Here is a 15623-nt window from a genome sequence, read left to right as displayed (position 1 = left end):
AGTGAAAAACAGGGAGAGGGAAAGGAATTGTACGGAAAGGGTTAATTCTTCATCTTAACTTTTAGTTTTTTGCCTGTTAATTAAGTTTCTGTTAGAAGGCTGGAAATGTTAGTTTCAGTTTCATATCCAGTGAAATGAAAAGCAAAGACAGAGGGGACATGTAGCTGGTGAGAGTTCAGCAGAGGCAAGGATAGGCTTTCTTTGTTGGAGTGCTGCATCAACCTCCATAGGTCTTGCAGCCGTGAGATAATTGACAGTCTAACGGTGCTGGCCATTCGAGAAGCTGTCGCTCGGATGGTCAACTCCTCTGCGAACATTGAGAAGGAATGTGGTCAAGTGAGAAGGAAAGTTTTGGGCCTCTGTAACTGTCTCCAGTTGAATGATTTGAGTGACAGCTCAGACAAGGAGAAGCCGTGATTAAAGTATGGGGAGTGATTTCTGTTAAAACTGGAGTTGTGGCAGCTAATTGGATGAGGTAATGTGGAAACAGGCAGATTCTCACATAGCAAGTGAAAGAAAGGTAAGATAATAAGGGTCTAAATGGGGTAGAGGAGCAGAGGGATCTGGGGGTACAGATACACAAATCACTAAAAGTAGCGATGCAGGTTAATAAGGCCACAAAGAAAGCAAATCTAGCACTGGTGCATTTCTAGAGGGATAGAATTGAAAAGCAGAGAAGTTATGTTAAATTTGTATAGAATCTTGATTAGACTGCACTTGGAGTACTGTAAACAGTTCTGGTCTCCATATTATAAAAAGGATATAGAGGCACTGGAGAAGGTGCAAAAAATATTTTGATGATACCAGAACTGAGAGTTCATACCTAACAGGAAAGATTGAACAGGCTGGGGCTTTTTTCCCGAGAAAAGAGAAGACTGAGGGGTGACCTGATAGAGGTCTCTAAGATTATGGAAGGGCTTGATAGGGTAGACAGAGAGAAGATGTTTCCACTTGTGGGGGAGACCAGAACTAGGGGCCATAAACAAAAGATAGTCACCATTAAATCCCTCTCTTTACCCAGAGAGTGGTTAGAATGTGGAACTCACTACCACAAGGAATGGTTGAGGCTAATAGCAAAGATTCATTTAAGGGGAAGCTAGATGAACACATGAAGGAGAAAGGAATAGAAGGATATGCTGATAGGGCTAGATGAAGTAGGGTGGGAGAAGGCTCATGTGGAGACACTGGCATGGTCCTGTTGGGCCGAATGGCCTGTTTCTGTGCTGTAAATTCTACGCAATTCTACATAATTTCTAAGGTTTAAAAGGTGTCTGATTAGAATAGATACTTCAGAATTCGATTAAGATCTGACCACCCAACCACAGAGAGCTCGGAACTGCAGTGTGGGTGAATTCTCCGGTAAACTCGCAATGTATCGCCAAAAGTGTGCTGTTAAGTGTATGGGTAATTAATGTCAAATAGTAGTTTTCACTAGGTTTAAATTCTGTAAACATCAACAATAAATGTTTTTGAACCCAATTATTTGGAGGAGTAACTTATAAACTTATAAGTAAGAACACCAATTCCCTAACAGAATGTGAGGAAAAGTGTGAAAATGTTTTTTTTAATAAACAGCGAAACCTCCTGGAAGATCATTCTGGGCATTAATCACTCTGCATAATGAGGGGTGTCATCATATTCTGTCTGATTCAGCTTCTCCTGCAACTCCCATAACACACCATGCTTCCCCCATCACCTGGAGTGGTTCTTCATCGCCCAACATCTAGTAAAAAAGTCGAGTTCTCGGAGATTGTAACAGAGCCCTTGCTCTCCATATCAGCAACTGGAACATCACACATGCATTCTCCTCTTTTTACAGATGGCGGACAATAACCGTGCTCCACTTTTGGCACCTCACTGGGGGACAAACAAATGTAGGAAGATGGAAATACCTCATCCAACTTTCCTCACCCTCTGTGGGGAGATTCCAGTTCCTGAAATCCCAAACCCAGTCTAAGGGGTGGGGTGGTGGAGGGGGAGGGGGCTCAGACTCGGCCTCTTCCACTCCATACTACTTAGAAATGGCTCAATAGCTAAAGACTGAGAATGATTTTCTATTTAGACTTAGATATCTAACTGTATCAGGCCAAAGATAATCACATCCAAAGAGAAGCTCCAGCTGGCAGTTTTAGTCATTATCAAAGTCACTTATTCCTCTATTATGACTAGTTCAGCAACACTTTCATTTATATAGTACCTTTAATGTAGATAAACATCCCAAGAGTAAGAAGCAAATGGAAGTAGGTGAATAGAATGGACCTGTAGCAATACTCAGGATAGCTGTAGTTCGTTGAGCAGATTTAACAGATGTTATAACAAGAAATGAGTTTTATTATGCTTTAAATGGTTGCATTGAATGCTTACAGATGTCACCTACCTCTGGATGACATATCTCCAGACTTTTAAGAGTTGTATCTGCCATCCACACTGAATTCTTTGGTAAGATCCGACTGTGGAAGCTTACTGTCCTAAAAAATATTAGTTAGCAGTTAGTTTATGAAGAGGAGCAACTAAAGATGATATTTTTTTCTAGTTCTCTCTTCTTTCAATTACCCATCTCCACATCACTCTGCTACACTTCCAGCCACTCTAAACTCAGCACACAAATGGTGGCCAAAACTAATGGATGCTTATCTTTGGAATATCCCATTCAAATCTAAAAGCCAACAAAGAAATTGCTACAGAATTTATCCTAGAACTGGTGTCAGCCTCGGCTCTGATGGTAGCACTCTTGCCCCAGTCCGAAGGTCCAAAGTTCAAATCCACGCCAGGACTTGAGCACCTAATCTCGGCTGACTGTAGGTTTTAGGGATAATATTGGAAAAATGACTGTTAGGATAACTTGACATGAGCATAAAGCACCATGGGTTAACTAGTATACAGGGTACAGCATGTGTCTAAAACATCTCTGCAATAAAAACAGAAAATGCTGGAAATACGCAGCAAGTCAGGCAGCATCTGTGGAGAAAGAACAGGTCGTTGACCTTTCGTCAGAACTGGAAGATTTAACAGTTTTTAAGCAAGTTCAGAGCCAGGAAAAGTGGGGGGGGGGGGAAGAACAAAAGGGTAAGTCTCTGATAGGGTGGAGGGCAGGAGTGATTAAATGACAAAAGGGATGATGGTGCAAGGCAAGGAGGGTGGTAATGGGACAAGTAAAGAAACAAAAGATGGGTCCAGAGGAGCTGTAAATAAGTTATTGAAATCAATATTGAGTCCAGAAGGTTGTGAAGTGCCTAATCGAAAGATGAGGTGCTGTTCCTTGAGCTTCTGTTAATCTTCACTGGAACAGTGTAGGAGGCCGAGAACAGAGAGATCAGAGTGGGAGTGGGACGGAGAATTAAAATGGCAAGTGGCCGGGAGGTCAGGGTCACGCTTGAGGACTGAGCGAAGGTGTTCAGCAAACCGATCACCCAATCTGCTTTTGGTCTCCTCAATGTAGAGGAGACTGCACCGTGAGCAGCGAATACTGTATACTAAATTGAAAGTCGTACAAGTAAATCGCTGTTTCACCGTTCCTTTAGATTGGAAAATTGCATGTCACTCCGCTATTTAAGAAAGGTGAGAGAGGGAAACCAGGGAATTGTAGACCACTTAACCTAAAATCTGTTGTCGGGAAATTACTAGAGTCTATAATTAAGGATAGAGTAGGAACATTTTCAGCTGATCAGAGAGAACCAGCATAAATTTGTAAAGAGTAGGTCATGCCTGATGAACTTGATTGAGGGTGTCGCAGAGGGAACAGTCCCTTCGGAATGCTGAAAGGGGAGGGGAAGATGTGTTTGGTGGTGGCATTGCGCTGGAGATGGCAGATATGGCAGAGGATGATCTGTTGAATGTGAAGGCTGCTGGGGTGGAAGGTGAGAACAAGGGGGACCCTGTCGTTGTTCTCAGAGGGAGGGGAAGGGGTGAGGGCAGAAGTGCGGGAAGTGAGGCAGACACGGTCAAGGGCCCTGTCAACTACAATGGAGGGAAATCCTTGGTTGAGGAAAAAGGGAGCACTGGTGTGGAAGGTGGCATCTTCAGAACAGATGCGATGGAGAAACTGGGAGAAGGGAATAGAGTCCTTACAGGAAGCTGGGTGGGAGGAAGTGTAGTCAAAGTAGCGGTGGGAGTCGGTGAGCTTATAATAGATATTGGTTGACAGCCTATCCCCAGAAACGGAGATAGAGAAGTTGAGGAAGGGAAGGGAAGAGTCGGAGATGGACCACATGAAGGGGAGGGAAGGGTGGAAATTGTTGATTAAATTTTTCAGATTGGGGCGAGAGCAGGAAACGGCACCAATACACTCATCAATGAACCAGCAAAAGAGGTGAGGATGGGGACCTGAGTAGGACTGGAACAGAGAATGTTCCATGTATCCCACAAAAAGGCAGGCATAGCTAGGATCCATACAGGTTCCCATAGCGACACCTTTTATTTGAAAATCCCAAACTTTGTTGTCACCGAATTGCTATTTCCTGATTTGCCTCATCATCTACTCAATGCAACCTGGGCTTTGGCCTCTCATAGATTCCACACTGACCAGATAGAACTGTGACATTGCTGCATTCAGAATCAACATCCCCCAGTACTGCTCTACACACATCTCCCGTGTAGTGTTCAGTATATTTCCAAGTTTGTTGATTTAAAAAAATTACCAACACGGAGCAGGATAACAAGCTGATCATTGTGATTTAGGATCTGAAGATGCAGTAGAGGATGCCATGTACCCTCGACTCTTGTATTATCTTTACCATTTACTACCCTTTCAGACATTTCACACTATCTGCTGTTCTTGGTGTGCCTCTTGCTTAAGCCAAAAAAATTCCAGTAGCTTTTTAAACTGTCGTCTACCAGAGTTTTACCTCCAAATGAGTCGAGGTCTTCAAGGATCCTGCCAAATCTGTGTAAGGAAGAATACACCAAGACTCAATATAAAAATATCATATGTAATTTGAGAACGTTTGATGCCACAGTTAAAAGGTAATTGAAACTATAAATCATAATTGATCAGCTGCTGTACAAAAGGCTAAGGACGGAGGAAGCCCTAGAGGAGTACAAAAAGTGCAGGGGGATACTTAAAAAGGAAATTAGGAGATCAAGGAGGGGCCATGAAAAAACTCTGGCGAGCAAAATAAAGGAAAATCCTAAGATGTTTTATAAGTATATTAAGGGTAAGAGGATAACTAGGGAAAAAATAGGGCCCATTAGGGACAAAAATGGCAATCTGTGTGTGGAGCCGGAAGATGTAGGAGGGGTTCTAAATGAATTTTTTGCATCTGTTTTCACTATGGAGAAGGACGATGTAGACATAGAAATACGACTGGGGGACTGTGATATACTCGAACATATTAACATCGAGCGGGAGGAGGTATTGGCGGTTTTAGCAGGCCTAAAAATGGATAAATCCCCAGGCCCGGACGAAATGTATCCCAGGCTACTGTGTGAGGCAAAGGAGGAGATTGCGGGGGCTCTAACACATATATTCAGAACCTCTCTGGCCACAGGGGATGTGCCAGAGGACTGGAGAACCGCTAATGTAGTACCATTATTCAAGAAGGGGAGTAGGGAAAAACCGGGGAACTACAGGTCAGTGAGCCTAACATCAGTGGTAGGAAAATTATTGGAAAAAATTCTGAAGGACAAAATTAGTCTCCACTTGGAGAAGCAAGGATTAATCAGGGATAGTCAACATGGCTTTGTCAAGGGAAGATCATGTCTGACTAATTTGATTGAATTTTTTGAGGGGGTGACTAGGCGTGTGGATGAGGGTAACGCAGTGGATGTGGTATACATGGATTTCAGTAAGGCCTTCGATAAAGTCCCCCACAGGAGACTGGTCAAGAAGGTACGAGCCCATGGAATCCAGGGTGCCTTGGCACTTTGGATACAAAACTGGCTTAGTGGCAGAAGGCAGAGGGTGATGGTCGAAGGTTGTTTTTGTGACTGGAAGCCTGTGGCCAGTGGGGTACCACAGGGATCTGTGCTGGGGCCCTTGCTGTTTGTGGTCTACATTAATGACTTGGATATGAATGTAAAAGGTATGATCAGTAAGTTCGCTGATGATACAAAAATTGGTAGGGTGGTAAATAGCGAGGAGGATAGCCTCAGTCTGCAGGACGATATAGATGGGTTGGTCAGATGGGCGGAACAGTGGCAAATGGAATTTAACCCGGAAAAGTGCGAGGTGATGCACTTTGGAGGGTCTAACAAGGCAAGGGACTACACAATGAATGGGAGGACCCTAGGCAAGACAGAGGGTCAGAGGGATCTTGGTGTGCAAGTTCACAGATCCCTGAAGGCGGCGGAACAGGTAGATAAGGTGGTAAAGAAGGCATATGGGATACTTGCCTTTATTAGCCGAGGCATAGAATATAAGAGCAAGGAGGTTATGATGGAGCTGTATAAAACACTGGTTAGGCCACAGCTGGAGTACTGTGTGCAGTTCTGGTCGCCACACTACAGGAAGGATGTGATCGCTTTGGAGAGGGTGCAGAGGAGATTCACCAGGATGTTACCAGGGCTGGAGCGCTTCAGCTATGAAGAGAGACTGGGAAGATTGGGTTTGTTTTCCTTGGAGCAGAGGAGGCTGAGGGGGGACATGATTGAGGTGTACAAAATTATGAGGGGCATAGATAGGATGGATACTAAGGAGCTTTTTCCCTTCGTTGAGGGTTCTATAACAAGGGGGCATAGATTCAAGGTAAAAGGCGGGAGGTTTAGAGGGGATTTGAGAAAGAACTTTTTCACCCAGAGGGTGGTTGGAGTCTGGAACTCACTGCCTGAGAGGGTTGTGGAGGCAGGAACCCTCACAACATTCAAGAAGCATTTGGATGAGCACTTGAAATGCCATAGCATACAAGGCTACGGACCAAATGCTGGAATATGGGATTAGATTAGACTGGGCTTGATGGCCGGCGCGGACACGATGGGCCGAAGGGCCTCTATCCGTGCTGTATAACTCTCTATGACTCTATATGCTCATGTACATTCACGTACTTTTCTCTTAGGGCAGGCTGGCTTCCCAATGGTAGATAAGCCTCCAGATAACTGTCCTTCATTCGTCGACATGGCAAGTCTTCCTGGCGACTGACCAGTTGAGAACTTAATGAAGTTCTTTCCTTTACAGATTGGAGATGTTCACTGGAAAAGAGTTAAGATAAAACTAGAACTGCAACCAATGCAGAATATCCAGTGAAAGCTGGATGGAAAGACATCGAGGTAAGGGTGCAGGAGACAAGAGAAAGGTTTTAAAAAGAAAGGGAGGGCAGGGTAAGGGATGACAGCGAGGGCAGTGCAGGGCACCTTTAAAAACTGACAATGGTGATATTGTAAATGAAAATAAGGAAATGGCAGATGTTAAATAATTACTTTGCATCAGTATTTACAGTAGAGGAAGAGGACAGCATGCCGGACACCCCAAGGAAACTAATTTCGAATCAGGGATGGGGACTCACCATAATTAACGTAAACTAATTAACAGTAACGAAGAAAATAATGGCACTAAAGAGTGACAAATCCCCAGGACCAGATGGTTTCCATCCCAGGGTTTTAAAGGAAGTAGTTGAGAACATTGCAGAAGCCCTAACTATAATCCTTCAATGTTCTCTTGATTCAGGAACCGTTCCTTTAGATTGGAAAATTGCACATGTCACTCCACTATTTAAGAAAGGTGAGGGAAGGAAACCAGAGAATTATAGACCAGTTAGCCTAACATCTGTTGTTGGGAAATTACTAGAGTCTATTATTAAGGATAGAGTGACTATCCTTGAAAATTTTCAGCTGATCAGAGACAGCCAGCTTGGATTTATAAAGGATAGGTCATACTTGACGAACCTGATTGAATTTTTTGAAGAGGTGACTGAAGTAGTGGACAGGGGAATGTCAATGGATGTTGTTTATATGGACTTCCAGAAGGCATTTGATAAAGTCCCACATAAGAGACTGTTAGCTGAAGTTGAAGCTCATGGAATTGAGGGCAAATTATTGACCTGGTTAGGAAATTGGCTGAGCGACAGGAGACAGAGAGTAAGGATAACGGGGGTGATTTTAAACTCCAAGAACAGGTGGGTTAGGGGTGGGTGGGAGTTGAAAATAATTGTTTTTTGGGTCTCAACCGCAACCTGGCTTCACTTCTGGGTTTAACATTGGTGCGTAAAAGTATCGGCTTCCCACTGGGAATACAAAGTCCAAAGATTTTGCAGTTGTGACCCAAAAAAACAACTATTTTCAACTCCCACCCGCCCCCAACCCACCCGTTCTTGGGGTTTAAAATCACCCCCAATGAGCAGGTACTCAAATAGGCAGGATGTAACTAGTGGTGTCCCACAGGGATCTGTGTTGGGGCCTCAACTATTCACTGTATTTATTAACGACTCAGATGTCGGGATAGAGAGCCACATATCCAAGTTTGCTGATGACACAAAGATAGGCAGCATTGTAAGCAGTGTAGGTGGAAGTGCAAAATTACAGAGAGATATTAATAGATTAAGTGAATGGGCACAACTGTGGCAAATGGATGTCAATGTAGGCAAGTGCGAGGTCATCCTCTTTGGACCAAAAAAGGATAGATCAGAGTACTTTCTAAATGGTGAAAAGCTCAAAACAGTGGAGGTCCAAAGAGACTTAGGGGTCCATGAACATAGATCATTAAAATGTCATGGGCAGGTACAGAAAATAATCAAAAAGGCTAATGGAATGCTGGCCTTTCTATCTAGACGACTAGAATACAAGGGGGTAGAAGTTATGCTGCAGCTGTACAAAGCCCTGGTTAGACCACACCTGGAATACTGTGTTCAGTTCTGGGCACCGCACCTTAGGAGGGATATATTGGCCTTGGAGGGAGTGCAGCGTAGGTTTACTAGAATGATACCTGGACTCCAAAGGTTAAATTACAAGGAGAGATTACACAAACTAGGGTTGTATTCCCTGGAATTTAGAAGATTAAGTGTTGATTTAATCAAAGTTTTCAAGATATTAAGGGGAACTGATAGGGTAGATAGAGGGAAACTATTTCTGCTGATTGGGGAGTCTAGGACTAGGGTACACAGTCTAGAAATTAGAGCCAGGACTTGCAGGAGTGAAGTTAAGAAACACTTCGACACACAAAGGGTGGTAGAAGTTTGGAACTCTCTTCCGCAAACGGCAGTCGATGCTAGCTCAATTGTTAATTTTAAATCTGAGATTGATAGATTTTTGTTAACCCAAGGTATTAAGGGATAAGGGGCTAAGGCGGGTATATGGAGTTAGGTCACAGATCGGCCATGATCTCATTGAATGGCAGAACAGGCTCGAGGGGCTAAACGGTCTACTCCTGTTCCTATCTTCCTATGGAGCAATAGTGGGGAAAGGAATAGGAGAATGTCTCCCCTCTGAACCCACAGCGATCAAATCCCCTCTTCCCCACATTCCATTGAGCCTTTCACCGGGTACAACTGCTCTTACCCTGGTGGGGGGGGGGGGGGTTGGTGGTTGTGGGGGAGGAAGGGTGATGGAAGTGAGGGAGGGAGGGCTAGAGATTGAGTTAATGGGAAAGAGAGATGATAGGGAGGGGAGGATATAGGCCTGGAGGGATGGTGCAAATGGGAAGGGATAAGGAAGGCAAAGGAGGAGGGAGGAAGCAGGGTGGATGGGATGGTAGGTGAGAGGGAGATAGAGACAAGGAGCAAAAGGCAGAAGGAGCAAGCTGGATGGAGAGGAGATGGAGTGTTGGGCTCCTGAAGCAGATATCAGGCAAGGGGATAGGGGCACAGCCCGAGTTGCATTGCTTTCCTTTGCTGTCCTACGGACCTCTTACCCACCATCCCGGCCTGTGACCTGGACAGATCCCGTCCCCACCTGCAACTAGAAACCTGCCTACAGCCCTGACCAGCTTCCCAACAATGAAAAGAAGAGAGAGGTGAGCGAGGGCAAAAGAACAGAGGAGAGCATGAACTAGTCAAAGTGAACCGCCCCCCCAGCCTCCGTCTCTCCAGTCTTTTATCATAACTCAGGCCTTCAACACTGGAACAGCCTCGTGCCTCTTCTCTGCACCTGCCTCCGTGTGTCAATGACTCACTTGTGTTGCAGTGACCAGAACTAGAAATATTATTGGAGGCCAGGTCTGACCAGATCTCCACTTCCTCCATTTAACTATGTAGCTCAACATTCTGTTGGTTTTGTTGATTGCTGCTGTGCATCGGTTGGACAGGTTTAGTGTCAAGACTCCCTAGTTTCTTTCAGTTTCAGGTTCAGCTATTTCAACACCATTCGTGCAGTAAGTGTTGCCTATTTTTACTTCCTACGTGCGTTACTTTGCACTTGTCAGCATTACATTGTGTCAGTTATTCTTCTACCACATATATAATCCGTCCAACTCACTGGGTAATTTCTCAACTCCCTCCTCTGATCACGCTGCCCCTCCTAGTTTATCATCTGCAAATTTTACCACTTGAAATACGGTTCTGAATCAAGGCAATTTATTCAAATTAGGAACAGCCGTAGTCCCATCACTGAACCTTGAGGCACCTTGCTTACTATCTCCCCACCCCGACAGTTAGCAAAAGATTACTCAATACCCAAAGGCTACAAGAGAAAAATGTACATCATATTCTTATATTTCCATTATTACAACATACTCTTAAAATTACATTGCGCATTTGTTAAATAGTTGAACCTTGTATCACCATACCTCCAGTTTTTAGACGCACCAACGATATTCTGCAGTTCCAGCCGTACTGAACAAAAAAGAGGGTCTTAATTAACGTCAAATCAGATTTAAACTTTTATCTTGAAAAAGTATTTTCCTTCAAATACATTTTGCTTCTGCTGAACTGATAACTGCCAAAACAGACACAAAAAGTAAAATCTTGAAACTAAAATGATATTTTATTTTAGAAAACAAAAGCAAAATACTGCAGATGTTTGAAATCTGAACTAGAAACAGAAAATGCTGGAAACACTAAGCCGGTCAGGCAGCATCTGTGGAGAAAGAAACAGAGTTAATGGGGCCGATTTTCAGATGGCCGAGCGGGTGCGTTGGGGGCTGGGGCTCCTAAAATGGCGGAATCCCGGAGTGGGTTCGGAGCCCGGCTCCAACCCGCTGACTTCCGGGTTCCCCAGTGACGTGTTCGGGTGCGCGCAGCTCCCGCATGCGGGACTCCCACTGGCAATTAATGCCAGCGGGATGCTACTTTACATTGTTGTTTAGATACTTGAAGTACTTGAAAGACCTCATTGAGTGGAGATTTTGGCAGGGGTGCAATTTTGAAGGATCCTCAGCATGTTTCCTGTGCTGTGGGAAACACTCCCTGTTGGAGCAGAAGTGCCCTCCACCATCACAGCGGTCGCTGAAGGCCCTGTAAGAGAACAGAAGGCAATATTAACCATGATGACAGATATTGAGGTGCTGAAGATGGCGAGGCATGTTAACATCATTTGCTATTGTGAGTGCTGAATGTTAAAGTTCTGTCACCAGACGTTTGTCGGGTGGCAGTCTCGGCGTCCCCAACGGACAGGCACTCGAGGGTGCGGCTCAGTTCAAGATCCTCCTGCTCCGCATCCGTGAGGACGACCTGATGTTGTGGCCCCCCCTCCTGTCTTCGCCCTCTCCCTTGCATTCAGGAATCTAATCTCTGAAAAGGGGAGAAAACAGAGAGGGGTGAGTGAGAATGTAGAGCACTGACCAAGTGCATCAAGGCTTCATGTACACTTATGTGGCTCTAGTGGCCTAATGGATAAGGCACTGGCTTCCAGAATCAGGGATTGTGGGTTCGAGTCCCATCTGGGGTGAGTTTGGTTTTAAATAAACTTCATTCTGTGAAAACCAGCTCTTTGGCCTCATTGCTCAAATAACTTCATTCTGGAGTGATGTCTTGCAAATTATTGAAACTTACACCAGGGCAAGCAAGGAAACATCTACAAAGCCACTTGCTTTTCACATAAAATCAACATTTTGCCCAGCACTCAACTGTACCAATTGCTGAAGCACAAAAGCAAGTCAGATCCTGTCACGTCATTATTGGGATCTTTGGAACTGATACAAACTGAAAAGAAAGGGATGGCCCAAAAAAAGGCATCAAATTTGGCAGTGACGAGATAGAGACAAAGGGGCATGTTTCAAGCACCAAGCTGCTATCATATACAGCCCCAGTGGCCTAATGGATAAGGTACTGGTCTCCTAAACCAGTGATTGTGGGTTTAAGTCCCATCTGGGGTGAGGTCACGTTTGGCTGTGAAACAAACGCCAAAGCATCTTCCGTCAGCATTCCATGACAGTCAGGTAGCTTTCCTTTTAACTTATCAAGCAATCCAAGCAGTTCTTGTTCAGCACCCTTCTCACTCCATCACTTGCTTTCCAGTGGCACAAACCAATGTGATGCTTCTACCAAGCTGTGTGCCATCCCAATACTCAGGGAACAATGTCACCTCCACTTTCCAGGCAAATCATGTCCCTTTAACACATGTCTTCCTTTTACCCAACGATCCACTACATTGTGCCTGAGCCCATTCCATCATTTCAGAATTATCCCAAATCCAGACACATTATTGTTGGACTGACAGGACTTGTCAACGTACAATTTTATTTCCCCCCAAAATACTTTCTTCCTCGATTCACAGCATTGGACAGGAACCATTTAGACTGGACTCCTTTTATTTTAAAATAGAATTTGATTATCCCCTTAAACTACAGGTAAATTTTACCTTCTCGAGTCCACAACACCTATCAATTTATCTTATCAATTCGATTTTCAGATACCAATTATGTCCAGACTTTGTGATTTTACAGTAGAGACAGAAGTGTTTGTAATTATTTTTGGATATATTTCCCCCAGCCCCCTCCCCCTCACCCCACCCCCCACCCTATACGCACTCTGTCTCAGAAAATAAATGGGTTAAAGCAAAACAAATCAAAACATTTTCAAAAGAGGAAAAGCAACTTGGTATATTCTTCGTTAAGTATAGAAGATATTTGATCAAGGCTGATGATTGTTTTTCCTTCTCTATGTAATTCTGAATTTTCAAAATCCAAGTCATAAGCCTTAGTCCAAAACATCACCATGCTGTGAGATTTGATATCTGCTGATGATTGTGGATAAGATCTTAAATTCTTAACACCACAGGATCACTTCCTGCACCAACACTTTTCCAGCAAAGGTTGTTCCGTAAATTTGTGAAACTACTGTTATGTCAAAGAACTTCTCTTGGTAATCCTGCATCAACACTCATGCCGTCCCAAAGACCATATCCGCTGTTTAAAAAGAAACACAGAAAATCCGTTTTGACTTTTCTTGAGAGTCCAGGGGTTAAATTTGTTGATTCATGATTTCATGATTCCATTCTGTCACCGTGGGGAAATATCCAATTAAATTTTGTCAATTATTTTAAATAAATGCAAAGATTGTTGCTTGGTGAATTATAAGCAGATGTTGATGTCCTTGAAAGGGCTTAACTTTTTAGCAGAAACAAAACACTGGAGCCAGATATCATCAGACTCACACAACGTACGTCAGCGAATGTCAAGGTAGCTTTCACGTAAATTTTAAAAAACCTTTTGTGTCGGGGGATAGCATTTCAGTTCAATCATGTCCGTTTTTTTTTAAAAGGAATACTTGTGCTTGGCCTTTTTATCCACAATCTTTGCAGATTAAATTCCAATTGTTGTTAAACCATTTAACATTTATTTAAGCGATGTCAAAGATTTATTAACTCTTGGATAGTCCAACGACACGACATTTCCCAATTCTTCTCATGGAGATACGAGATCCAAAGGGTAAATTTTTTCTTTTCTCAGTCGCTTTTTTTCTGACCACAGCCAATCACAAGATTAAAGGGATGCTGTCTGTTTGCTAACAGCTAATACATTCCAGTACAACCAAGATGATTATATAAAAATTTTAAAAATTGATGTCCTGTACTAGATAACAAGATATCGTTCTTCGGTTACAGATACACACAACATTAACTCCTTATAGATCAATTCACACTCACCAATACACAACACAACTTCAATCAGATCAATTCACACTCACCAATACTCAACACAACTTCAATCAGATCAATTCACACTCAGCAATACTCAACACAACTTCAATCAGATCAATTCACACTCACCAATACTCAACACAACTTCAATCAGATCAATTCACACTCACCAATACTCAATACATTGAGCATTTAAGAAATTCAAAATACCAATTTTCGTATTTGATATTTTGAGACCCTCACATTTAAATTGATAAGAACCAGAATTTCACTGTGGCCTCATTAAAAGTCCGGTTTCCACAATCTGATAGTTTAGTTAACCTCAATAACTTCAATTTTAATTCAACAATATCAAAATCAAACACAAGACAGAACAGATAAAATTATCAATATAGCACATGCTTACTAAAACCCAGTAAATTACATTATTTTTCATTTTGTTTGTTCTTCAGGCACGCCTTTCCAAAAACTGTAAAAATACTGGAAATAACTGCTTTCACATCTATGCAAAATCTCTGTCACATTATACAAAAGACGACAACACAAAACAGGCATTAAAAAGGATCCGTAGACCGCAAAAGCGAAAAGAAAGCACTCACAGTGGGGACAGGCTTTGTTGAGAGTCAGTACACTGAGAACAAAAGAACACATTCTGTACCTTGTGACACTTTCCCTTTCTCCTTTTTGATTCCATCATAGATTAGCCTTTTTATACTTCAACCATATTTTAATTTCTGATAATTCTGACTTAACTCCATTCCGAACTGACTGAAAGTCTCAAGCTCACAGTCTGTATCCTCCAGCCTGGTGTGGTGAAGGTCCCACCATCTTTCTTCTTCTTCTTCTTTCTTCCTTATCTTTCAACTTACCCTTCCGAATTTCACCTTCCTCTCTCAACCTCACTAACTCTTGTGGCTGAAACAACAAGACTCCCGCTTTCCAATTCTGCTCTTTAATTTTCTTCACCTTTACCAGTTTCTTCATCTTAGTCTCCACCTCACACAAAGTCTGACAGATTTTCAATGATACAGTACAAGTTCCTTTGTTCTCCAAGATATACTTTGCATCAGGTTTTTACCTAATTCCTTTACAGCCTCTCTCTGCTGTGAAAGGGCTCATTTTAACTCCTCGTCCTCCTGCACAATTTCTTTCCTCTTCTCTCAATGGCATGCATGACCCGAATGACTTTTCCACGTATATGTCGATTGTCGAACATAAACCATCCGGTGCACTCGCCATGGTTTATTCTCTTTTGGGTTTGAGGGTTGGCTCCCTTTAGCTCACTTGGTGACAACCACCTATTCCCCCTTCCCCTCACATCTCATGGGGTTGAAGGGTTGCCTACCTTTCCTTGGCTTCCAACTATTTATTCCTCCTTCCCAGCTCGTTTTAATCACTCAGTCAATCTCCAAAGAATAGCTACTTTAAACCTTTAAAACTCCGACCCATCAAGGGACAACAATTGTTTATGGATTTTCCCATTACTGTCGTTTCAATGGGTTGTTAATCCTTCAACAATAACTTCCGCGCAATACAAGTCCGAGTGGTTATAACTGTTGGCCAGAGGCTGCAGAAGACTGCTGAGCTGAATTCAAAGTGCTAACAAAGACACTGACCTTTTGAACTGAGGTGACCTGGAGTTCAGTCACTGGTCTGAACTGGCCAGAACCGGTTTGAATTCG

General features: G+C 43.1%; 1 protein-coding gene and 1 non-coding gene across 2 annotated transcripts in view; one reads left to right on the top strand and one right to left on the bottom strand.

Annotated features, from left to right (window-relative positions):
• LOC137327534 (acyl-coenzyme A thioesterase 9, mitochondrial-like) overlaps positions 1 to 14925 on the bottom strand; it is a 36541-nt gene extending 21616 nt beyond the window's left edge. The window contains exons 1-5 of the mRNA XM_067993435.1: positions 14811 to 14925; positions 10649 to 10694; positions 6952 to 7122; positions 4845 to 4882; positions 2378 to 2463 (exon numbers count right to left, since the gene is read on the bottom strand). Coding sequence (XP_067849536.1) covers positions 2378 to 2463; positions 4845 to 4882; positions 6952 to 7122; positions 10649 to 10694; positions 14811 to 14925 — 456 coding nt within the window. The remainder of the gene's footprint in view (positions 1 to 2377; positions 2464 to 4844; positions 4883 to 6951; positions 7123 to 10648; positions 10695 to 14810) is intronic.
• On the top strand, positions 12103 to 12175 carry trnar-ccu (transfer RNA arginine (anticodon CCU)). Its single transcript has one exon. It is a non-coding gene; the product is annotated as a tRNA-Arg (tRNA).
• Positions 14926 to 15623: the final 698 nt, after the last annotated feature.

The sequence above is a fragment of the Heptranchias perlo genome, chromosome 11 (assembly GCF_035084215.1).
Source record: "Heptranchias perlo isolate sHepPer1 chromosome 11, sHepPer1.hap1, whole genome shotgun sequence".
Taxonomy (NCBI): Eukaryota; Metazoa; Chordata; class Chondrichthyes; order Hexanchiformes; family Hexanchidae; genus Heptranchias; species Heptranchias perlo.
This window is presented reverse-complemented; position numbering and strand designations above follow the sequence as displayed.